This window comes from Triturus cristatus, chromosome 5_2, assembly GCF_964204655.1.
Source record: "Triturus cristatus chromosome 5_2, aTriCri1.1, whole genome shotgun sequence".
Lineage (NCBI taxonomy): Eukaryota > Metazoa > Chordata > Amphibia > Caudata > Salamandridae > Triturus > Triturus cristatus.
The window spans coordinates 53976043-54003154 of record NC_140588.1 but is presented as its reverse complement, the minus strand read 5'-3'; the positions used below and the strand labels follow the sequence as shown (position 1 = coordinate 54003154).

At 47.3% G+C, this 27112-nt stretch overlaps 1 protein-coding gene across 1 annotated transcript in view; it reads right to left on the bottom strand.

The window, feature by feature from the left end:
* The window catches only part of EPB41L4B (erythrocyte membrane protein band 4.1 like 4B), a 729970-nt gene that overhangs the window by 165534 nt on the left and 537324 nt on the right, over positions 1–27112 (bottom strand). The window contains exon 7 of the mRNA XM_085606843.1: positions 25781–25901. Within this exon, the coding sequence (XP_085462969.1) occupies positions 25781–25901 (121 nt within the window). The remainder of the gene's footprint in view (positions 1–25780; positions 25902–27112) is intronic.

Here is a 27112-nt window from a genome sequence, read left to right as displayed (position 1 = left end):
GCGGCGGTTAACTTTGGGGAGTCCTCTGTGCAGGGTGGACACCCGCTAAAGTCAGTAAAGTGCAGGGTAGGCTCCTGTGGTGTTTTCAAAGAAGCGGCTCTCCCTGGCAGCACGCGGGGTGGGCACTCGCTCTTCCTTGGAACGCGGGGCTCTCCCTGGCACACGGAAGCCCCGCTGGAAATATGGATTCTCCTCCTGGGGGCACGAACGCGGGGTAGGCTCCCTCTAATAAAATATGCACAAAACGCGACAAAACACGGGATAGTCTCCCGCCGGTTAACAGCACCGGGGGAATCCCCCTCGTCACTTTGGCAGCCCAGTGCTGCCAATAAAACACAGAAGCGCTCCTCTCCTGGCAATCAAGAAGGTAGTGCCCACAAGGCGCTGGAGTGCAGGCAGGGAAGCACAGTCAATTCACATATAGCGCTCCAGGGACAAAAAGATAGCGCCTCTCTTCACCTGGGGCACAGAGGTGGCAACAGCAGGCAAAATAGAATTGTAGCACTCATGAGGTGCTAAGTCCAGGTCCAAGGGTGCAGAGGCAAGGCTGGGTAAGATCAGCAGGCAGTGGTCAGCTCATCATAACAGGGCAGCAGTTCCTTGGAACAGTCAACACCCATAACGTGGCCCTACTCCTGGCACAGCAGTCTTCACTCCAGCAAAGGTCTCTCACTTGCCCTGTGGACAGCAGAGGGGTACGGATGGGCTCAGGGGCCAGCACGCAGGCCATTGCGGCGGTACCTCCTGGCAGAGAGTCCCCTCCAGATCAAAGTCTAAGCACTGCACACCACATGGAGTTTCAGTATATGTATATGAGGTGATCAAGATCGCGGAGGCGATCGAAACGCGTCTGAGGCGGACACTTGTCTGACTATATGGAATAAAGTCGGAATGAAACTTTAAACCGCTTGGTATATTTTCTTTGGACAACAGCAACGTGCATGGTTCGAGGTCCGTACCTGTTTTCTAGAGATATATATATATATATATATATATATATTACCTACTGGCGGTCGCCAGTAGGTAGTTATAGTTAGGACCACGTTTCCATAGGAAAACCTCAACATTCTATTTTGAATAACTTTGGCGCCGGTCGACGAATCCTCGCGAATTTCTCAAAATAGGTGGGGCGCTACGCTCCGCTCCTACCCTGAAAGTCTCGGGGGGATCCGTCAAGCGGGGGCTGAGATAAAAGGGGGGTCCCAAAACGCGTTTTTCCCATGCATTTTTCCATAGGACCTTTAGAACGAGCTACAGCCCGAACGGCTGAACAGAATTACTAGAAATTTGGCAGAGAGGTAGTCCCTAGGTCAAGGAAGTGCCTTTTGTAGGTTTGGTGTAAATCTGTTCAGTAGATTCTGAGAAAATAGCCTTTAAATCAATATATATATCTGAGCCCGCTTACGGTACGCTTACCGTACGCTTACCGGGCTTATTAAAGTAGATAAAAACCGTGCACGGAACGAACTGCGTTAAGTTTCACACACGTTATAGTTAGGAATTAGCATTTAAAAAACCTTGCAAATTCACTGAAAAAACCATAGGTTTCACACATGTTATAGTTAGCGGAAATTTTACTGATAAAAAACCAGTGAAATTCCCCCGTTATAGTTAGTGCTGGCAACTATAACTCACGCGACCGCAATCTTCTGCTGATGACATATGTGTCTTTATGGAAAAAAAATATTTGTAATATATGTATAGCTAAAAATGTATGGAAGAAGACATGGGCAAATAAGTGTCTAAATACAGTATTAGCATCAGCAGAGGATTGCGGTCGCGTGAGTTATAGTTGCCAGCACTAACTATAACGGGGGAATTACACTGGTTTTTTATCAGTAAAATTTCCGCTAACTATAACATGTGTGAAACCTATGGTTTTTTCAGTGAATATATATATATATATATATATTCCTCACCCTACCTACTTCAAAAGGCCAGAAGCTTCTGGAAGGCTCCCTGGAGAAACCGGTCCCAACTGGTTTGGGGGGGGGGGGTAAAGAGCACCCTTTCACTTTAAGCACAAGAAAGCCAACCCACCTTAGGCAGGCACAAAGCACACCAAAATGGCGACTGTGGAAAGTGACACTTCTAAAACAGTGTAAATCAACCTGCGTACACCTTTGCGCAGCATTTATTTTCCATCTCACACATACCAAACATGGCATATTTATTTTGTCTCATTTAGAGTTATCTATAGGGGGGGGGGGCAAGTCCAACAAGCAGGATAATACATGTCACTTCCAGAGAGTCGGCATTGAAACAACTAGTGAAATGTTCTACTTTCAAGAATTAGAATTAGGTAGATTACATTATGGCTATATTATAATTGTGTTACAGAATGTGGGTTTTTTCGAATTTTTCTTCATTACATTCCAAAAACACACATTTTTCAACCTATGCAAGACAACAGGAAAGGTTACAAGATCAAATGCAAAGAATTGTGAACTGGAGCCTACAGGGTAATCAGGCAAGAGGTATGCAAATTACAAATACTATTCAGAGTCCTCATCCCTTACATTCACTATCCGTCAGTGGCCCCCAGTCAAGCAGGTCTTCTTATAACTTAACAAATCTCGTTCTCTAACAGCCACTCTTCACGGTCTCTCTTCCACATGTGTCAAGGGCCCTAAACTCTGCATCCAGTGACTGGTTAAGCAACTCCCACCAAGGAGCAACACATTTACAATGTATAATACCTTTATTTGGTCTGGTGTGTAAACTGATGAAGCAGTGTCCAGGTGCACATGAAATTGAATTGTGCACCATATTAGCGAAAAGAGTCACACGTTCATCCCAGAAAGTTATTACTACTACTGTGCAGTTAGAACCATGTCATGTGTCAAATAATTTGGGGTTAAGGATGATTGTGATTGGAATAGTTTTACAGTGAATTCAAAAAAACTAGATATGCTTTTTCTGCAACTCTTATCTTAAGAGCTTGGGTCAGGTGCATATAGGCAGCATTTTTAAAGGTTTTTATGAGGTTTTTCATAAACCATGAAAAATCTACAAAACATTGAGCCCAACAAGGCAAGCTTGCATCACTTTTATGCATGCTGTTAATACAGATAAACATACCTTCACTGAAGTGCAAGGTAACCCACATTTGACTGAGTGTGATATGGACTATATAGTATAATGCTACACAGACCTTCCATTTTGCTGAGAAACTGTTAGAATATGCTCGCTGATGCTCTTTAATGTCATGTGTAAGTTAGTATTCGCTACGCTATTTGTTTTTTCTTGGACTCCATTTTCTTTGCTGTTCAAAACTAATCCTGTTTGATTCCGAGAAATGCTCCATGCTAAGTTTAGTTCATGAAATGAAGAATTGTCTGTGCTAGTGCATAGCTTTCCTTGGTAAAGTCCCTCTCCCACCTGTCTGGCAGTTTGATCACAGCCCTCGGTGGTACAGCCTTGAAAGTGTTCTGAGCTGTGCAAGATACGAGAGTAGAAGCCTTTTTTTGTCGCCCACATCTGTTGGGAAAATTCCAGTGTGGGCGTTATTAGTTGACCATCCAATGCATATAATGTATCTTTATGCTTACAGTTCCTCAGTTTCCTCTGTAGCACTCTCTTGAGACTGTGCAGACGGGGCCCGGCTCTGAGCGTATACAATAAATGATTATAGGTGTATATTCTCCACTGTTTCTCAGACTCTTCATTTAGCATGGGAGGCTGAGAGGTGGTCAGTGGTTGCCCGGGTGACCCTAATTGGGTCTTTTCCTTCAATACACTGAATCATTTTCTACTCCTGGCTTATCTAGGAGCCCTCTACAAAACTGAGATAAGTCAAGATATCCAAATGTGAAGGCTTAAGGAGCCAAGCCACAGGTCCACAGATGTTGCTCATGAATGAGTGATCATGCCCTGATTCATGACAAACTGGCTGTGAAGAACCAGGAACTGCCCGTACATTACGAAAATCTTAATCAATTGTGAACCCATTAACCAGCAATTCCCAAAACATCTAGAGGACAACTTGCTTCTGGATGACTGCCAAAACCGATTCCGCCCTAAGCATAGCATGGAGTCGGCGCTACTAGTAGCCATGGAGGAGATCAAACAAATCCTAGGGAACGGAGGAGTGGCAGTCATCATCCTCCTCGACTTGAGTGCACCTTTCGACACGGTTGACCACCAGACACTGGCAGTCAGGCTGAGGGAAATTGACATAGGATGTATTGTTCTCAAATGGCTTTGTCATTGCTAACAGAAAGATCGTTCGAGATCTGCAAACCCCCTTGTTACTCAAAGGCTGTCTATCTGAAGTGTGAGGTTCCACATGTACCCCTGCGTATTTTAATGTCTATGTTAGACCATTGGCATCCATTGTCAAGGAATTTTTTTTCGGCCATTCTCTACTATGCTGATGGTAGGTACGCATCTTGTCATCTCCCTTGCCCCAAGCACACAAGTTACTTACTTGTGTAACGATATATATATGTAAGAGACATTAGTTAGTGATAGATTCCTTACCTTAGAATATCTCCAGGTGTCAGACTGGATCCGGAACGTTTTCGTCAGCAGTACCCGTGCAGCTCCGCGTACGTCGCTGGTGTTGTAGTCGCAGAGATGACGTCAGTTCTGTACAAGACTTTTACGCACCAGGAACACAGAGCCAATGCCAGAGACTGACTACTGGTGCAATAGAACTAGGGCCCTGAAAGGGATGACCTGAACCCTAGAGAACAGTTCGCAGAATGGGGAGAATGGGCGGGCGGTAAGGAATCTATCACTAACTAATGTCTCTCACAGATATATCGTTACACAAATAAGTAACTCGTGCATCTGAAAGAGACACGTTAGTGATAGATTCCTTACCTTAGAATACATACCCAAGCAATACCAACCCCGGTGGTGGTTCTGCGAAGTGAAATTACACCAGAAAGTCACGGAGAACCGAACTGCCAAAGAAGCCGTCTCTCCGGACTTGGCTGTCCAGGCAATAGTGCTTAGTGAAAGTATGCAGCGAGGCACAAGTGGCTGCCTGACAGATGTCCTGCAGGGAGACACCGTGTCCCAATGCTGTAGTAGCTGCTGTCGCCCTGGTAGAGTGGGCGCGCAGTCCTACCGGAGGCTCCTTCTTAGCCAGAGAGTAACAGGCTTTAATGCACATGACAACCCATCGGGAGATAGTCCGCTTGTGCACAACCCGGCCTTTCTTGGCGCCCATGTAGCCAACAAAGAGCTGGTCATCCACCTGGAACTGTTGCGTGCGGTTGAGATAGAACGAAAGTGCACATTTTGGGTCCAGACGGTGGAGCCTCTCTTCCTCTCTGGAAGGGTGCGGAGGTGGAAAGAAAGTGGTCAGAGTGACAGTTTGCCCGAGATGAAAGGCAGAGACCACTTTTGGTAGAAAGGAGGGACGCGGTCTAAGCACAACCTTGTCTGGATGAATCGCCAGGAAAGAAGGTGTACAGGAAAGAGCCAGGAGCTCACTCACCCGCCGAGTGGAGGTGATGGCCACCAGGAAGACAGTTTTCAAAGTCAATAACCGCAAAGGACAGTTATGAAGAGGCTCAAAGGGAGCGCACATCAAGTATGTGAGAACCAGGTTCAAGTCCCATTGAGGCATCACAAAAGGAATAGGAGGGAAAAGGTGAGTAATGCCTTTGAGAAATCTATTGACAACTGGGGATTTGAAAAGAGAGGGCTGATCAGGCAGCCTAAGAAAGGCTGAAAGAGCAGAAAGGTAGCCCTTAATAGTGCCCAGAGCAGAGCCCTGCTGGGCCAAAGAGAGAAGGAACAATAGGACTTCAGAAAGAGGGGCAGAAAGAGGATCCACAGCTTTCGCTGTGCACCATGCCACAAATTATTTACATCGACAGGCGTATACCGTTTTAGTGGAGGGACGCCTGGCTGCCAGAATCACATCACAGACTTCAGGAGGCAAGTCAAATGGAATCAGCTGTTGCCGCTCAATCTCCACGCAAGGAGGTGGAGGCTGGACAGGTTCGGGTCGAGGACCGTCCCCTGCTGCTGCGACAGGAGATCCTCCCGAAAAGGCAGCCGGATCCGGGGATCCATGCTCAAACTGAGTAGCTCGGGATACCAAACTCTTCGAGCTCAGTCCGGTGCCACAAGAATGACTTGGGCCCTGTCGCGTCTTCTTCAGCACTCTGGGCAGAAGTGGTATAGGCAGCAATGCGTACAATAGACCGCAACTCCACTCGCGATGAAAAGCGTCGCCGAGCGAGTGCCGCCTTGGAAACTCCAACGAGCAGAACTGGCAACATTGCGCATTCTCTTCGGTGGCAAATAGATCTAACCAAGGTTCTCCCCACTGCCGAAAGAGACCTTGTACCACCTCTGAGTGAAGACACCATTCGTGATCCAACATGCACCTGCGGCTGAGTTTGTCCGCCCTGGCATTAAGGGTACCCGCCAGGTGTTGAACCACCAAGGAAATGCCTTGATGTTCCAGCCACGTCCAGAGATGTAGAGCCTCCTGACATAGGGTCCACATCCCACCCCGCCCTCCTTGATGCAGTACCACAGGGCGGTGGTGTTGTCTGAACACCTGCACGACTCTTCCCTTGACAGAGGGAAGGAATGCTTTCAGTGCAAGTAGGATCGCTCTGAGCTCCAAAAGGTTGATATGGAGCTTGGACTCTGCTGGAGACCAGAGGCCTCTGATCTCCGCCTCTCCCATGTGGCCGCCTCATCCCAGGAGGGACGCGTCCGTCACTACTGTGTGCTCCTGTTGGGGAAGGGAGAGGGATCTGCCGCTGACCCAACGCTGGTCTGTGAGCCACCACTGCAAGTCCTGTGCAGTGCCCTCTGAGATCTGGACGTAGTCGGACAGGTTTACCCGATGCTGCGTCCACTGGAACTTCAGGTCCCACTGCAGAGCCCGCATATGCCATCTGGCATGATTGATCAGCAGGATGCAGGAGGCATGAGGCCCAGCAGCCTGAGGGTCTACCTGACCGAAACCCAGGATCAGGGTCGAAAGATCGGAATCATAGGCCGAATGCCCCGGATTCGCTGTTCTGGAGGATAAACCTGAAACTGTGCTGTATCAAGAACCGCTCCAATGAAGAGGAGCTTCCAAGAGGGAATCCGGTGTGACTTCAGCACGTTGATGGAAAACCCCAGCAAATGCAGGAGGTCGGCCGTAGTCTGGAGGTGGGAGACGACCGGGGAAGACTGAAACCCCTGATCTGTGCAGATGAGCTGCAACCACCGCCATCACTTTCGTGAACACCCAAGGGGCGCTGGTAAGGCCGAAAGGGAGCACGATGAACTGAAAGTGCTCGTGACCCACCGTGAACCATAGGTAACGCCGGTGGGCTAGCAGGATGGGGATATGAAAATAAGCATCCTGCAAGTCCAACGCTACCAGCCAGTCTAGCGGGTCTAGGGCAGACAAGACCTGAGCAAGCGGGAGCATCTTGAACTTCTCCTTCCGGAGGAAGCAATTGACGTTCCGAAGGTCTAAGAAAGGACGCAGGCCTTTGTCCTTCTTTGGAACCAAGCAGTAGGGGGGAATAACAACTACAACCTACTTCTGGCGTCAGAACGCGCTTGATGGCCCCCTTGGCCAAGAGAGCCACAACTTTCTGCTGGAGAAGTGCCAAGTGATCCCGCGACACGCGGTGGCACTGAGGTGGCATGGCTGGAAGGGTAGACTCGAAGAGGAGGGAGTAGCCCCTTCGGACTATCTGTAGAACCCACCTGTCCGAAGTGATGGTGCGCCAGTGGGGGAGGTGATGGCAAATCCTGCCACCCACTGGCATCTGGCGGGCCCGAAACACCGGACTAGGAAGGTTTTGAGGCGGTGGTGGCAGGGGCGGTGATGGATTGACCCACCCGCTGGCCCCGGGACCCACCACGGCAGGCCCCACGACCGCGGCTGCACTGAGACTGCAGCTGGGCAAGCCGCCGGTTCTGAAAGGAACGCGCGTGGGTGCCTCGACCCTGACCTCGAAAGGAGCGAAAAGCAGACCCCAAGGGAGTGCACGTGGTGGCGAGACCCAAGGTCTGGGCTGTAGCGCGAGAGTCCTTAAAGCGTTCCAGGGTGCTATCCGCCTTGTCACCAAAGAGGTGTGTGCCATCAAAGGGCAGGTTCAACAAAGTTTCTGGACATCTCCGGAGAAGCCAGTAGTTCTGAGCCAAGCATAACGGCGGAGCGCCACTGTTGTGCAAAGTGCCCTGCTGAGGGAATCAGCTGTGTCAAGTCCACAACGGATAGTTAATTTAGCAGCAGCTCTCTCCTCGGTAATAGCCTGGGAGAGCACCGCCCAAGCTTCCACAGGGCACTGAGGCAGCACCTGTGCCACGGTGTCCCACACAGAATGTGAATAGCGGTCCAACAGGCACGCAGTATTCACCACCCGCAACACAGAACTGGCAGAAGTGAACATCTTTTTCCCACACTGCTCCAGTTTCTTAGATTCCTTGTCTGGAGGAGCAGAAGGGAATGCGCTCGAAGAGGCAGAGGCCTGGACAACCAGACTCTGAGACGTCAGGTGTTGTGTGAGAATGCTGGGGTCGCCCTGTGCCGGGCGATGGCGGCGTGCCACACCCTTATGCACAGGAACCCCTGTGTTAGGCTTGTTCCAGGTGCTCAAAAGGATGTCAGTAAGTGCATCATTGAAGGGCAGCAGCGGCTCCGCGGAGGACGAAGCTGGCTGCAGCACCTCAGTCAGTAGATTGGTCTGATAGGCACAGAAGGGAGCTTGAGGTGAAGAGCCTCAGCCGCCCTACGCAACACCACAGAAAAAGTTCCAACCTCCTCCGTAGCCATGGAAGAAGGGGACAGTGTACCAGGGTGTGGAGAGAAATCCAGATTGCCTGGACCTTCCATATCACCCTCCCACTCCGGCTCATCCTCGCATTGAGCTGCAAGAGGGTCCTCAGACCCCTCCCAGTACTCCCCTTCGTCCACCGGCTGTGTAAGAGGCCGGTAAGGACGAGGTGCCTGGGGAAATGGGATAAACTCCCCACCTGGATTAGGAATCGGGGGGTAATAGACAAATCCAAGATCGACGCAGTCCAGCGTCGTATCCGGCAACGCCCCCGATGCCAGAGCCGGCGGCACCGCTGGGTATCTTGCCAGCGTAGCCGGGGCCAAAGGTGGTGGCACAGGGGCCGAACCACCCAATGGGTCAACGTGGCCCGAAGGCGCTCCGGAGGGACCCGATGGAGCGAACAAATAGCCCATGGCCGACAGGAAGACCTGTATTTCGCCCAGAGTCGCGTGCGGGCCCGGGAAGGGTAGGTAGGCCGCAGGCAACAACGGAGGCTCCATCAAGCCACGGGGGAGTGACCGCCCGCCCCCTCCACCACGTTCCGCGACCGGTGAGGGGTAGACGAAGAGTGACGTCGCTTCTTCGACTACTTATGGGGCCGCGACTTAACTGTCCCCGATTCCGACGAGCGATGTTGTCAGCTCCGCGACCGGTCCCTCGACCTCCCACCGGAGTGGGACCTCGATCGGCACGGAACAGATTGCTCGCCCTCCAATAACTTTCGGGAACGTTCCCGCAAAGCTTTTGGTGCCATGGCCCGACAATCGCGACACGCCTCGGGGTCATGGGGGTGCCCCAAGCAGAAGAGACACACGTCGTGCGGGTCCGCCACCGACACATTCCGATGGCAGGTCCTACAGGACTTAAACTCGGGCATCTCTACTGCACCAGGAGTCGAGTACTCGACAAAACAAGAGAAACAAGTTCTTAGAAACCAAGTTAAAGTATTAACTAGGAGTACCGCTCTCTCTCGGATCTGCGCTTGCTGGCGCGGAAAAAGAAAGAGCTGACGTCAGCGCATGTGGGCGCGTCTAAGTAGCTCCAACTACGTCATCTCAGCGACAACGACGCTAGCGACGTACGCGGAGCCGCACGACGACGCCTACCGATGCGCAGGGGTACTGCTGACAAAAACGTACCGGATCCAGTCTGACGCCTAGGGATATTCTAAGGTAAGGAATCTATCACTAAACGTGTCTCTTTCAGATGAGGGTTCTCAACTTCAGTTACACTAATGTCTTGAGAAAGTAGCTCATGGATGGCTAGCTGCTCATAACCACTAAATGGGACACGACTGAACTGATGGTACTGGAAAATATTCCACCCTCAGTGACACTGTTGGGCAGGGCAAACAGCCTAGGAATGCTACCCATTTTATCTTCCCATATAAAGTTTGTGAACAAGGCTGGACAGTTCTCTTTCCATGGAAGTCGAATCCAAAAAACAGACCAGTTCCAGCAGCGCCATACTGAGGTCGCTGAGGAAAATTCTGGATTCCATCCCTTGCAGAACAGTGGTAGTCCAGGTATTGATTTTGTCACACCTGGACTACGGTAACTCTGTACCTCGGCTCCCCAAAAGCGGTTAAAAAAAATGCTACAAGTGCTACAGAACGCTGTGGCCATAACCATTTATAAGATACCCAACGGTTCCTCACCCAAGAAAGCCCCCCACCTTCCCCACCACCGCCTTGAGACCTTCGCGGGCGAGTAGCGTGCTTTAAAAGCCCCTGATTGATTGAAAGCCCTGACCTCATTACACTGGGTCCAGTGGAACAGAGAATCAAATTCTAAGCACATTGTCTGACCCGCAGGGCAATAAATGGGAAGGGTCCCTGTATAAATAGAGCCCTACTGGCTGCCTACATTCCAAGCAGGATTGTAAGTTCCTACAACACAGGTCTTCTCAGTTCCACACATTCAGAAGGCCAAATGGGGTGGAAGATATTTCTCCTATCGCTCCCCTAAACTGTGGAATACATTGCCAATAAGTTTAACTGAATCGGATGAGGCCAAGTTTAGAAAAAGCCTTAAAACTTGGCTATATCCTTCCTAATTAGGGCCTAACAGCAGTTCTGTAGGTACACAGTTTAGACTCACAGCACTAGAAGCCTTAGGGTAGCTATGTGCTTTATAAGTCGAGCTAAGATGAGATTGGGATAACCACATATGCATGTCCCACACATGTGCTTGGAGTGTGTGCTGTCATTGTAAGCATGTGTCTTCATTTTCTGAATATTTGCGGCACCTCAAGTAGCTTCAGAACCAATGCATGCACCTGTCTAATTCTCAATGAGACAATAAGTAGTTGCGGGTACATGAATTGTATGCCTTTTTGGTGTGGCAGAAACGTGGGCGACAGCAACGAGGCGCGGACGCTCTCCCCCCACAGAGGGAGCAAATATCAACAAATAAGATGGCGAGGCCCTGGGAGCCCCCTGATTCAACAACAACAAGTGGTGAGTGAGCGACCCAGATATAGTTAAGGAGCGCGGGACCACAGCTGTTCCCTGCACCGTCCAGAATGGCTAGCACAACAGGCAGTGTCTGCGACCCGCCTCGGAGAGGGTACAGGAGCAATGGAGCAGGACCCTATCACCCCGGGTGCTGATGCGAGCTTAGGAGGAGGCAAAGGAGGCCCTCAACACGCTACCCAGAGTCCCAATACACCTCGAGGAGGCAGATGCACCACGGGCCATAGGACTCCGGGAAAGGCCTGCAGTGGGGGCATCCTCTAACTTGCCTCCCCTGGACGTAGGGGCAGAAGACACACTGCGTAGTGGGACCTGGGCATTATACAGAGAGGCAATTGGCCCCCTCATTGGTACCATTGTTAAATCGAAGACAGGAGTTCCCCCTCCCCCCAACCTGACTCTTAGAAGACAGGGCTGTTAACCGTCCTCGGCCAACATCAGACCAGTGGTGCCCAATCAACGGGGACTGGGGGATCAGGATGAGTGGGGAACGGTCCGACTCCTGCAGCCATGCTGAGGTCCCAGGCCCCATAGAAGAGGCCCATGCCTGAGTAGGAGAAGTATCATACTACGCAGGGAAATCCCAGGACCAAAACACGCTTCTACCAGTGACGGCTGAGAAGGGTACTACCCTACGCCCAAAGAAGCGACTGGTGGGGGAACTAAATCACATCCATACGGTAAGAAAGATGGTGCTCCCTGGAGCTACCGCTGCAAGCTAAAGAGGGGCCTGAAGGAGCCTCCCCTGGTGTTGAGTCACATTAAACCACATGCCTAGGCAGTGGCGACCCAGGGCATCATAAACTCACCCGTGACTGACAGGGGACACACCTCAGGGCAGTTCTAGACTCCTGATTGGCGGCAGGCCTTGCGGGCCCAAAACGTCCCAGAAGAGTCACTGAGCCAAGCTCCTATTCAGCATGGGGAAAGACAGAGGGGCGAAGCCACCCCGACACAATCCGGAATACACCAATACACTACAAACGGACCCAGAAATGCTGAAGCAGTCAAAGAGAAAAAAAAACTCCCAGAAGGAGACCTTAATGTAAATCTCCAGGCCACATGCTCCTCGCAGGCCTCTGTGGAGAACAAAATAGGTGAGGTATGAGTAGACATGGTCCTCATACGGCAGGACCTCAGCAACGCCACGGCCTGTACATCGGACGCTGAATCCCGCCTCTCAACACTTGAAGATGACGTACACCAACTGAAGGAGCAAGTCGCACAACTTCGATCCCACATAAAGGAGCTGCATAAGAGGGCCGAAGATGCAGAAAATCGATTGAGGCATAATAACCTCCGATTAGTGGGCGTTCAAGGGGCAGAGCAGGGACAAACGGCGACCTTCATCGAGAACTGGACCATATCTTGGATACCGGAGCTGGCCCATCAGTTGCTGGCACCCAAACCACCACCAGGAGCCCCTTATTGGCCAATCAATGCTAGAATTCTTAACAATTCTACAAGCAGCCCGGTCTCAGGAAACCCTGAGCAATCAAGGACACAAAATAATGACTTTCCCAGACTACACCAGGGAAGTACAGTCCCAGCGGCGATCATACACAGAGGTCAAACAGAAACTGCGTGCACTCAATCTCCAATAGACACTGCTTCTTCCTGCTCGCCTCCAAGTCATCTTCCAGAACAAAACCCACTTCTTTGAATCACCTGAGTCGGCCTTGACCTGGCTGACCGAGGAACACCCTCTTGGGTCCCGAGTGGCGGTCTCTTCTCCGGGACCCCGGTCCAGCGCCCTGCCGCCTGTGAGCTCCAGGTCCCAGAGGCGGTGCACCCGAAGAGGTCAAATCGCCCTAAGAGGTCTATCTGCCTCGCACGCTGCTATCAGACACAATCTTGGAAAGCTGCATGGATAGTCAGCCAACGTGACTCCACAACTAGGCTGATCCTCTGAGAGACCAACTGCAGAGGGATGTCCTCCTATGCCTCCAGACGCCTGGTCCATAGACACTGATCTCTCCCGAAGCCCGACAATCTAAAGACAAGCTGCTTAGAAACGGAGTTGATCCGCACAGAGAAGAACCTACCTGAAAAACCAGACTGAACGATCCAGTAGAGCTGATGTAACCAGCTAGATTCAATTGAAGAGATAAACACATCCTGATACATGGAGGGGTCCACCACGCAGCTTCCATACTAAGCTCTACAGTTTAGTCCTGTTAAAACCACTGTTACCAGGGTGACAGATGCTTCCTTTCCAGAAGTATAGAGTGGGGGGAGGGAATGGGACTGTTGCCCCAGGTTCTGTTTTACCTTTATTACACAGCCGCAGCATCCAATCTCTCACTCCGAACATACGCACACACGGCACTCGCGATAGAAGATTAGGCCTCTGCATACACCTAGCCATTGATCAGTCCGACCCACCAAGCCAGAAGCATCTTGGGCCACACAGGGCTCTATATGCAGACTATGATGCATTCAACATATAAGGGTGAAGCCCCTCTGAATCCTCTCCTTAGGCACGCCCTTCCCTTCGTACCTACTAACGTAATCAGAGACCCTCATGGCCGGTTTGTGGCACTGACCGGGACGCTGGGGTGGGGGGGGGGGGGGATGGTGGGGGGGAACAGTCATCAACCTAGTGTCACTTTACGTGGCACCGGCTACCCTGACAACCACCCTGAAAGCCGCCAGTGACAGTATAACCTCCCTGCCCCTGGGTTTGAAGGGGATTGGGGGTGATTTCAATGCGGTCATGCAGCCACACAGACACCACAGGCCCACCTTCCCCAAGCAGGACCCTACATGCAAAGAGACTGACAGAGTGGGTGGCAAACCTGGGCATATGTGATATCTGGAGAACATGGAACCCCAGAACATCCCAATATACACTTCCATGGCGCACCACACACACGCACGTATTGACCAGGTCTTCATGCCTGTCCCTGAGTTCCAAGGCATTGCCGACATTAGCATCCTCTCCCGGGGCATATAGGACCACTCGCCACTACTCTTCAGACTTGGAGACTCCTCGGGCACACTACAACCCATCTGGAGGCTGAACGCCTGGTTCCTTCAGGACAGCAAACCCTGGAAGGCGGTTGGCAACGAACTCCAACAATACTTCCTTACTAACCAAAACCCAGTCCCGGGCACTCTCTGGAAAGCCAGCAAAGCCACCATTCATGGCTTCACCAAATAGCTTAAGGCCACGTGAATGGCGCACGATGGCCTCCTCGAAGCCCAGGCAACCCGATTGGAGCGGGTCTCACCCGAATCCACAAGCGAAAGGGAGAAGAGACTGCTTGCGCTATTGAGGGACAAACTAAAACAAGTGTCGCTGGACTCAGCAAAACTACTATGGAGGTCTTTAGTTGCTCGCATATATGGTTGGGGAGACAAAAATGAATAGATAATCCACAGGCTGACATCGTATCCCGTGGTTAATCGATTAGTCCCAGAGATCCAAGATCGAATAGGTGTCGCCCACCGTATGCCAACCTCCATCGCCCAAGCCTTCGCCGACTGTTATTCCTGCTTTATTCAGCAACCTGGCCTGAATCCCCAGCTCCTGCATTATCTTGGTTAGGGGCAATCCAACTCCCCTGTTACTTGAATTAGAAGCGGCCTGCCTAGACCTTCCCATCACGCGGTAGGAAATAAGGGAGGCCATCTCCCTGGTTGCATCTGGGAAGACACCCGGACCAGATGGATTCCCACAAGAATATTATGCCTTGTATCTAGACATACTAATTCCCCACCTCCATGACCTTTATGCCGAAGTAGCAGAGAAAGGAGCATTCCCCCCGAAACGGATGTCGCAACTGTGGTAGTCATCTCCAAATCACAACCTCCTTCATCCTCCTTTTCAGACTATCGACCAATTTCTTTAATAAACACAGAAGTAAAAAATTATGCAACGATCGTGGCCCAACGGCTAAGACCAGTCATCAGCAACCTGGTCCACCCAGACCAGTGCGGCTTTATGCCTTTGCGCAGTACGAGACATTGCCTTCAGCGTCTCTACTTAGCCCTGGCGCACCGCCATCTACTCTCCCCTTACTTAGCACTCCTGCTGATAGACTTCGAAAAAGGACTTTGATACGGTGGACTGGCTACACCTGGAGGGTGTGCTAAGTGCACCAGGCCTGGGTCAACATATCCATCACTTGGTCCGAGCCCTTTACTTCAGATCCATGGCACGGGTGCTCATCAGTGGAGACCTCTCAGAGATCTTTCTGATCTGAAGAGGGACGAGGCAAGGACGTCCCCTATTACCCCTTCTCTTTGCCCTGGGGACTGAGCCACTAGCATGCCTCATTCGGGCAGATGAACAAATCGAGGGATGGAGATGGAGGGGTGCAGACGAGGACCGGATTGCTCTCTATGCCGACGATGTCCTCCTCTTCCTAGCCGACCCGGCACGATCAGAGCCCAGATGCCTCCAGATTCTCGACACATTTGAGCAGATGTCAGGCCTGTGTCTGAATCCCACTGAATCAGCCATAGTGCCCCTTCACACGTCAAGGGAGTGCATTGACTGGCAGTCAACCATCCCCATACGACACCAGTCATTTAAGTACTTGGGTATTTGGGTTGCGATGCTCCCAGACCTAGCATGGTCGCTCCACATTAGCCGGCTAGTCAAGAAAATCAAGGAGGCCATCCGCGGCTGGCAAACTTTCCCACTCATCCCCATGGGGAGACTCGTCCTGTTCAAAATGAGGATTCTTTCCCGATTCCTGTACATCATCCAGAACACCCCGTTCCATCTCCCACGAAGATGGTTCAAGGAGCTGGACAGCCTCGTCACAGAGTTCCTCTGGGGCAAATTGAGGCCATGTATGGCACTCGCTCACTGTCAAATACCACCCTTTGACAGAGGCATGGGTATGACCATCCTCTACTTACACTACCCGGCAACTTATCTACTAGTCCTGCATGACTGGTTCAATGGTGGCCGGCCTACAAAGTCTAACTGGAGGGACTGGGACTTTCCCGGATCCAGGCAAAGCTATATGGGGACCCAATACCTAGTGCACTGCCCACAGGGACTCCGGCGGTCTTATTTGCCTGGCAATCCGCGCTGTACCACATACTCTGGGACACCAAACTCACGCAGCAGACGCCAATGTGACATAGTGCCTGGCTTAGGGAGGTGGCGACATTAGAAGGTATCAGGAGGAGAGACGTAATCGGTATATCACAGTTGGGGGATGTATGGAAGGAAGATCACCTGCGTTCTTTCCAAGACTTAGACGGCCTACTGCCTTCACCCGTCACAATTTTACAAATACCTACAACTTCGACAGGTTCTCACCTCGCACACGCCCGCAGGCACTTCACTTCCAGAATTCAATTCCCTAGAAGCCCAAATCATGATAGGTAATCTTGGGAACAGTAGGTTATCGAGGATCTACCTCTTACTGACCAGCAACAGCTCAATCGCACTTGACCCTCTTAGTTGCCGATGGGAGGCGAGGCTGGGCCCGCTGGAGGACGAGGATTGGCACGACACCCTGGTGGCTCCCAAAACCATTACCTTTTCAGCCAGGCTCCATATGGTCCAACTGTAATATCCCCACTGTGCGTATCGCACCCCAATCTGCTGAAATCGGGTGGGGCTGTCAGGCACCCCAGCCTGTACGCGCTGTGGGTCAGAAGCAGCAGACTTCTACCACATGGTATGGGCATTTCCCCACCTCATTCGTACTGGGAGACACTGGTGTCCGAACTAACGGACGTACTGGGCTGGGAGGTTCCAAGTAGCCCTCTGAATCTGCTCCTGGGAGTTATGGACAGCCTTGATGGGTCCCGGGTGGATAGGCTCTTTCTGGGTACAGCCATTAGGGTCGGCCAAATGAGGCATTGCGGCCGCATGGAAAAATCCTACCCCCACCTATCGTAGTCAAATGGTGCAAAGGCGTAGATTGGTGTGCTGCACAAGAAAAGCCATTATACAATGCCAGGAGATGTCCTGCTAAACCTGGTTGGGTGTGGGGCAAATGGCTGGGTCAGGTAATGTAGTGGGAGTGAGCCATAGTGTGAGATAATTTGGATTGGTGCAGGCAATAGTGTGTATCGTATACAACTAAATGTGATTGCAATGTTAATGCATTATGTCCAGGAAAGAATGGAGCAGTGCTGTATTTACCAGTCAACAAAATTCAATAAAATTGGTTATCAAAAAATAAAACAAGCAGCAACACCAGGTGGCAGACTGACATAAGTAATGATGTTAACAATTAAGTGTGGGTGCCAAGCACTGTAAAGAACCGGCTCAAATTAAGCATAGGACAAAACAGTAATCATTTTTTATGTTAACATCTAGGGTCGTCGGTGATGACCTTTTTAGTTGCTCTCACTGTACCAAACTAGAGGTCTGCTATCCAAATGTGCATGAAATATCAGATGTGACAATACAGGGATATTATCATCTACTAAATTTCTTTATTTCACCATTCATTCTATTAATGGCAAAATTATGTTGAATCGTTTTCTTTTCATGTTTGCTTGCTTTAATCATCTAAGTAATACCCAGATTCAGCTCTAAAAAAACATTTTGATGTCCTTGTGTGAAGAATTAAATTATAGGTTTAATTATGTTAGTTGTTTATGATTCACAACGTGTAGGATTTACATTGTGAAGCGCTGAATACATGAATGATGTTGACATTTCGATACTTGAAAATGGAGGGAACAGGTACGGGTACGAATGCAATTTATTCAACAATAGGCTGATGTGATTGAGTTTCATCAATCCCTTCATAATGAGTGCAGTAGTCTGTAGCACGGATTCGAGAGGTGTCACAGTGGTGATGCCGGGTCACTGTGAAGAGTGTTGCCTCCTTGGAGGTGTGAGGATAAGGTCTTGCACTAATGGTCTGAAATTAGTTTCTAGAAGGAACGAGTTCACCTTTTAAGGACAGAGAGCTATTTGCCAGAAAATCTGTGCTTTGAAGGAAAGGTTAGTGTCAAGTATGAATCCAAATGATTCTGTATTGACTTGAAGCAGAAATGAAGACATCAATGTTTATGCTTGCATGCCAAGCTTCAATCTGTGGTCACATGAACCAGTTGAAAAATAGGAGGATATGGCCTTTGTCAGGTTGGGTTTTACCTCTGTACAGGACATCCAATGCTGGAGAATTTTAGACTGAGTTAAATAGTGAACTCAATGTACTGATATATCTCTGTGCTGATGTCGGTGAGTAAGGCTCTAGGACAGTGTTTCATAAACTGTGGGCCACTACCCAAGCGATAAATAAAGATGCCTTAAATGCTTTATTTTATCTTGTCAAATTTGCTGCGCTTCAAAGACAGAGGTCAAATGTCAGTCTATGTCTTCTGCTGCTTATGTTTTTAGCATGGGGACTGATGTTTACAAATTTCTCTCACTTTGTAGTCAGAGAAAGAGAAGGAAAGTGACCTATGTGAAAAACTGTCTGGGCTACATGTAGTGCGAAAGGAAAGGCGATTAATGTTTTCATAACACACAAAATGCCAATACCAGTAAATGAAATGTGCACATTCAGCAGTTAGGAAAGCAAAAATGCAGCATATTTGTTTTGTAATTCGGAAGTGTGATGGAAACAAAGATTTTAATAGGGTCAGAACAATTCAAGACGCTTCACTTGGTGATGCAAAACAATAACTATCCACTGAAACCAGATTTTCAAACATTATCATTTGTGTGTCAGAATCAGAATAAGCTTTATTCGGACAGTTAATTTCTATCCATAAAAGCATATACAGTTTAACAAGTCATTTTAAACATTTTAAAACAGATAGTTTATAAAAATATATCTACAAAAGATAAAAATGAGCAATTAAAATGGTGAAACATTAGTCCCATATTTAGCATTCTCTGTGCTGGGGCAATGAGATTAAGTTACGGCATTAGGACAAAAAGTAGAAACAAACGCCCCCTACTGCATTATTATGATGCTTTGGGGGATAATCCAAAACAGCGTTTGGTATCATTTGTGTAACGTTCTACTATTTGTTCTAATCACGATGAACCCAAGTCAATATTATTTCGACATTTAATCAGGCTTTTTAAAAAGGCAGTAATATTGTAATTTACGCAATCGTTATCAAGACATTGAAGGGCCAAAAATGCTGGGCGACATTGGCGAATACCCCATATTTTGAGTATTGGTTTTATCCATTTCCTTCTCAATTCTTCATAAAATTTACAAAATAAAATAGCATGGATGGTTGATTGCACAGAAACAGAATCACATGGGCAATATGGTAATTCATTTGACCAATTATTAACAGTTGGAAATGTCACCAGCCTATGAAAAATGTTCAGTCGAAAGCGAGTGAAAAGAAATCGATCGTAACTTTTATCGGATTTTTGTAGGTACGATTGCATGCCACATGAAGTTGATATCATAAGATTGTGGGAAACGGACAATTTTGTGGCTTCACTCGCAAATCTCAGGCTCTCCATGTGAATCAAACAATGTTTCTTAAAATCTTTCCTTGCAATAGCTAACATGGAAGAAGGATTATTAAAATATTCAGGGTTGCCAATGTCTGTCATGAAATCCTTCACGTATTTGATCCATTTTATGTCGAGGCAGTGGTCCAATTTAAGAGCATCCTGAAGGACTGCCTGGTTAAGGCAGTTTGACTCTGACTTCCAAATACGATGCCAGAGAATTGGGGGTTGTATTTTTATAATATCCGTGATGTAAGAAACTCCCAACTCAGCATGGCATGGCAAACGTAAGTGGAAGTGGAAGCAGGAACCGCCAATAGATATCTAAGAAAAGTATTTTCCACTTTTTGCAGTTCAGAGACATTCCGATGGCCCCATAACCCTGCCCCATATGTTGCTACACTCATACATTTTGCCTTATATATTTTTATCAATTCCAGGGGCGGTCTTCTTCCTAGTTTTTGGGCAAAATTAACAAGGGCAGTTGTGGCTCTAACAAAAAGTAGTTTTCTTGATGTGATTGCTTGGGCCCATAGGCCCTTGTCATCTATGAGGATACCCAAATATGAGTAAGTGGATGTGGTAGCCAGTTTGCTCCCATTCAAATAGATATCTTTGCTCTTTTTGCTACCTTTCCCACATTTCATCACAAAGGTTTTTGAGGCATTGATATTTAGGTCAATATCTTGCATGTATTTGTTGTACAATTCCAATGCCTGCTGTAGGGCTAGGGGGGTCCTGGCTAAAATAACAGCGTCGTCCACGTATAGTAGAGCTGGTATGCGTCTAGGGGCCTGATCTTGTTGGACCTGGGGGACGTCCTGGCTTCCTTTCAATAAGGCCTTCTCGAGGCCATTAGTGTATAGTGTGAAAAGGAATGGAGCCAAGACGCAGCCCTGTCTTACCCCTCTAAGAACTTTAAATGAAGAGGTGCATTTACCAGCTCTACCAAACCGGACTCGGGCTGTGGCATTACTATATAGAGCCTTCAAGAAGTCTATTAGAGAATCTTCTACTTGCATTTCTTTTAAGGTGTGCCATAGTTTCCCATGAGAAACGCAATCGAAGGCCGAAGAGAGATCGACAAACGCTAAATAAACTTTCCCTCTTTTCGCCCTCGTATATTTACCCAACCAAATAGCCAGGTTGAGCCCCTGGTCTATTGTCCCCAGTCCTTCCCTAAAGCCGTACTGTAAATCGGACAGAACGTTCTTTTGTGTGGCCCAAGTTTGTAACCTTGTGAGGAGAATCCTTCCTGCTACTTTGCCTAGTGAGTCTAAGAGTGAAATTGGTCTGTAGCAGGAAGGATCCTGTCTGTTGCCCTTTTTAAAAATAGGGACCATAATGGATTCTGACCAGCTGTTAATAAGGCCCTGTGAGGAGGTTGCGTTAAGGACACGGGTCAGAATTGGGGCCCAAAGATCTATATTGTGTTTATATATGTCTACAGGGACCCCGTCAGGACCTGGTGCCTTGGAACCTTTACTTTCTTTTAATGCGTTTAAAACTTCGTCATTTGTGTGTCATATAGCTTTACCAGTAGTAGTAAAAATACTCTTTCAGTCAGATGCCCATAAAAGTACAGAATAATAACAAAATATGCATACTTAGCAGCAATCATAAATCAGAGACTGACACAATGATTGGGGATCACACATTGCAGATGTAAAGAGCATTAAAAGAAAAAGAGCATTCAGATAAAGATCATAGTGACATCGCAACATACATCTATACAGTACACGGTTAAATGAAGACCAACTACAACGGAATACCCACTAAGCTTAAAAATACAGTTGCTAACCAAATTTATCTAGAGCACTGCCCGAGAAGAAATGAAACGAATGAAAACGTTATTGTAAATTTGCAAATCTGGGGACCAGAACATCAAAGCTAAATAGGTTACGTGTTCAAGTGGAAGAGAAAAAGTAGGACAAAAACCTCAATTAAGGGTCCACTATGTTCTCCTACAATTATGGCGATTAAATCTAAATTCTTAAACAACACTTGAAAAAAGATCAGAAACCCAGTATAACCACGATGTAGGCAATCTGGAGAGTTGTACCTTCCGGCAGATAAGATTGAGGGGTTACATTGGATCTAAAGAAAACCTACAACCTGTGTGTCCTTTAGGGATAAATAATCTTCATAGATTTAAGATACTTAGTCCGACAGAATACCTATTGTTAACGTGTGTGAAATGGAGAATACAAAAATCAAATGATGTCCAAAAGTTTAACGTAAGTTCTTAGGATCAATGGAGAGGAGGCTAGATCGTATGTACCAAGCGTCATAGCGGTATCTGTTGATGGTAAACACTATAATCCTTGAGGAGTCATATTTAAAGATCCTATGAGCCACCAGGAACCTATCGACGCCAAAGTGAGAACCATGGGGCAAATCCATCGAGTGGTGGCAAATAGAATGGGCAGAAAACCATGAAGTGATAAATGTCCTAGCGTTCATACTCACACAATTTACAATCAGTCATGAGAAGAAAATCTTGAGACCATTGGCTGATAAAGGCCCTTAAAGGCAAGATGCCCAAGTGAAATTTGATGTATAGACTTTTTGCAGCAGGGGGGGGGGGGGGGTAATCTCGTCAAGGTAGCCCTCGAATTTAGGAACATGTTTGCAAATAAGGAGTTCAAGTGATAGAGAACCTAGGTTAATTGACTGGTGCCACTGGGCCACTAATTTATTCCAATACACTTTCTTTAGGATAGTATTGGAGTTGAGTGATGCATCCAGGAGGGGAGTAAAAAAGACTGCTAACATAGTTTTGCTAACCAATCCTTGAAATGGGGGGAACTACTTGATCTTATTGCCTAAATCTAGACTCTTAATTTCAAGAATGTTCATTCTATCCAAATCTAATTCCAGATTGGACCAAAGTCTGATCCAATAAAGAAGATATCTTAAAGCAGCACAATAGATGATCTATACCTTTATGAACAGTATCTATAATGGGAGGCAGGGTAGGGGCAGACTTGTGGAGTTTAAGCAAGGACTTAAGGAACTTGAGCTCCTTAGATTCTAGCAAATTAGAATTTGTATGACCCCATAGATCGGTGCCATAATGTGCAGTTGTTTGGGTTTTGGCTCTGTAGACCTTCAGTGCTGGGGAGGTCACCTGCAGTTGTTAGGTTTTATGCTTTAATAAAATGCTGGGCCAAGGTGTGAAGAACGATCAGGCTGCTTTTGGGAATCTGGGGCAACCAAGAAAGGGAACTGGAGATCCTTACCTCAAGATTGTCAAAGGTGTGGGCCACTTGCAGGGAGTTGAGCCCAATGTGAACTGATACCTAAGACTTCTATGGGGTCTGAATGCCATAAGTTTGGTCTTTTGATTGTTGATTTTCAAATCTCTTAAAAAAAAAAAAAAGAATCTTGAATTTAGTTAGAAGATTCTGTAGGCCAGATGGAGTTCTAGAGAGGACAAGGTTGTCGTCCGCGAAGAGGAGAGCAGGGATCTTGGTTCCGCCCAACTTCAGGACAAGAGCCTTTTTCGACATTGAGCTGATCAATGACCCCATTGATGAAAAGAGAGAAAATAGTAGGTGTCAATACTCATGGCACACTCCCCTGTAAACGGGGATAGTGTGTCAGTACGCCCTGGCCCCCCCCCATACTCCCATCACAAAATTCAATTGATGAAGTCTGACAATGATGTTTAGGATATCAGGGGGAACTCACAGGTCACCAAGGACCTCCCAAGGAAAGCACCTTGGACCAGATCGGATGGAGCCCTAAGGTTAACAAAAACCATGTACAGATGGTCATTGGATAAGATAGTATATTTTCGAACGATGAGGAGAAATCTGAGCACTTGGTCTAAGGTGCTAATCTTGCGTCGAAACTCAGACTGAAAGGGGGACAAAATGTTAGCTTCATGTAGCCAATCCGGAAGCTTTGTGAGAAGTGGAGAACAAAACATTTTTGGAGGATGTCCAGAAGGTTAATCGGCCTGTAGTTTTTAGGCTCACTTCAGTCTCCCTTTTTAAAAATGGGGATAATACGAGCACCTGGCTCAAGTTGAAGGAAGATCGGCCCCTTTAAGGATTCAAACAGGAAAAACAAATTCCAGAAGGCATGCATCCGTACACCACACCATTACCCCTCTCGCTAGAGTACACTACATATCAGCGGATAGGGCTAAACTGTTATTATGCGTCGCCTATTTCTATAATTTAGCTGTGCATGCTTTCATGTAAAGTGCAGCTTTTCACGTTTTCAGTGGGGGCGATGCAATGTTGAGCGGTAAAAGGTATTCAGATGCTGAGTGGCTGCTCTGAGCAAACCTCCTTTCCGAGTGAAAAACCACTTATGGATGAACACAATTAAACAAAGGAGGAATTACTGGAATACTTATCATAAGCTATCATCAAGGGAAGAATCAATGAGAACTCGAAGTTTTTAACATAATGTTGCTTCCAAGAATAAATAATGGAAGAAGGGAACAAAAGAGAATAAATAATGAGTCCATAATCATTTTTCCATGGTAAGATAAAGAACATAAGAATAAAAGATTAGATATAACATTCACTAAAATACTGAGCAACAAACTCACTCCTGGAAGACACTAATATCTTTGCGGTAGTAATTATAGGCAGATTTAATTTACCAGCAATTCTGATGAGAAATTGAGGACACCTTTTGCTTGGTTAAATGACCAGAAATGGTTTCAACACTGCATTTTGTTATTCATTTTTAAAAGTACCACCATTTCAGTAGGGGTGGGCAGAATATTCTGTTCCGCCCACGAAATTGGCAGAATTTTGGCAACTCCACATTACTCTTGCAACACGGAGTTCCGACCAAATTCCGCCAATCGCCATGTGGCTGAATTTTTTCTCCCTTGCAGCTCCAAAATGGTAAGTTGGTGAGCGAGATTTATTGTCCTCTAGCGCAGTTGCTAGGATGACATCTGGCAAGATTTTTCGAACACTCAACTAGAATATCTACACGAGCGGCAGCAAAATCAACTTGAGTTGCTGCACATTTGGTGCACTGCGTGGTGTCATTTGCACTGATTTTCCAGCACAGAACATGTTACCGGTCATGAATCAGAGCGCGGCGTGCCTATTTCCGCCCGTTGGTGGAACTATTCCAGAGATCACAGAGTTTTTATGGAATTACGCTGAGTAAAATTCTGCAGGTTCTGCCTATCCCTACATTTTAGAACGTGCCACAAATATTATGTAGCTAACTTATCAAATGTTCCCCATCAACAAAAACATTCAGGTACACTTCTGAAAATAGTTAATTATTTGAATCTCTTTACAAGAAAGGACGGTGCATTAAAGTCATCAATTGCAAGAAACAATACCCCTACTTGGTCATCATTTTATGTAAATAAGTTAAGTGACATTCTACTTTGTGGCAGGAATTCAGAGCTAGCATTTACACCCCAAGACTCAGGAAGTTCACCTTTTGTCAAAGTTTGACACACCATATTCAAATAGGACAAAGGAGCATCATTTTTTTTTTTTTTTTTTAAACATCAGCAGATCTAAGGCATTAATAACAAATTCGAGCGGAGTGGGCCATAAGAAATAATAGTTAGATCAACATGGGACGCCCGATGTGAACTGAACTTAAGGCAATACACAATTAACTGACTGAGGCTATGATTTTGAAGGTTATGTATATGCCAGGGTCTTTTTTCTCGTTACTTATACATTGCTTTTCTTTTATATACAAAATAAACGATATTTTTTCCACAATAAAAAAAAAGATATACTTTTGCCTTTCCGCGAATCTATTCAAATGTGGAAGTGCTAACTTTAGGTATGATTGAAATATGGCCTAAATTTAGTAGCATTTGATGTTTTTAGGAACATCATAAGAAGGAAGGCAATGTGTGTGTGCTAGGAGCAAGGGGGCCCTCTCTGTGCAATTCTACTGAAGAAAGACATAGTTTAGGGTTTGATTTAACTGGCAGGGATGCCATTCACTACACACCTATGACAACAACAGGATTCTAATATATAGCATCTCGGTATAAAATTTTACTCAAGGCACAATTTACATTTTGCCAGTTCTTATAAGTACAAACTTCTCTGCATCATGATAGACATTAACACAGCAGGATAACTCAAGAATATGAACAGGTAAACCTAGAAAATGGATCTAATGTACCTGCACTCAGGCCACTTCTGAAAAATATCCAGCTCCATAGCCTCGGTCTGACCGGGGATGAACCTGAATTCAGACACTAGTTCTGGTGTGTGATCTGGGGGATCGCACTCTCCAAGCTCAGCTGAAACCAAACAGAACAGAAATACAAATTAATAGACACAGCCAACAGTACATTATCATGTAGTAATCAGTAGACCACACTGGAGTGATGTCAACGTAGGTTTATTCATGTAGCAGGTAAACCGGTAGTATAAGTCCAAGTACAAGTCATAGCAAACCCCACCGGGAGCAGCCTGCTGGCTGCTCAGCCCCATCCATCAACTGTCATCCCTCATTCAGTCACCCAAGCATTCCACTCATAGCCCACACACCAAACATTCCATTCAGAACACTCACACAGGCTGAGCAGCCAGGGAAACATGGGAGAGGCAATCCATAACATCAGGACACTACATACCTCTTCCCTAATGAACAGAAGATAGATGTGACGTAAACAAAGCATAAAAGACCAGCATTGGCATAGCCAATAGGTCTCGCCTTTGGAACCTTATAAGTATTTAGTTATGCAGTACAATATCCTTGGTGCAACAACATCAACTGTTGCATGGCTAAACACTTATAAGGTCCCAAAGGCGAGACCTATTGGCTATGCCAATGCTTGTGTTTGTATGTGCTGACTGGGGCCCGCCTGGGACCTCACACTTAAATGTAAATGCCACAGAGGGAAAAAAAGGCACACAGCTTGCTATCTCTTCACAGGTACTTAAGGAATGCATGCTTTTGCCTTTGTTCTGTCCCTGTATATAAATGCAGACACTGTAAGACTGTCAGATGGGTTGGTCTGTCCCAGTATTTACACAAATAATTTAAATAGCGCCATTTTATTTCTTTTATAACGCTACATCGTCATGTCATGACGTCATTTGCATACTGTCTTACTTGGTCAGTCCTCCCACTTCTTTTTATAGTGCTTGTGCCCAGGGAGAATCGTGAATATTTTGCGGAATCGCCGTACAGCGAGGGGTTAACGTATTTATAAGATTCCTGGTTCACAACCACATGATGCCACAAATAAGCAATAATCTTGCAACACTAAATAATCGCCAAGAGATATAGGTTTGCAGTTTCATGAAGACATTTACAGCAGATTCATGTGGCACCTTCTCGGGCTCTCACACCACAGGAAGGAGGTAGGAGGTAGCGCTTACAGTGCGAACCAAGGCGCGCTTGTGCAGAGATGAGCTGCTGGGGCGAGAATACTGCTCATTACCTGGGTGGGGACCAGAAATCAAATTCACACGTTACCCCCCCCTTGCTGGACGGCGTTTCCGC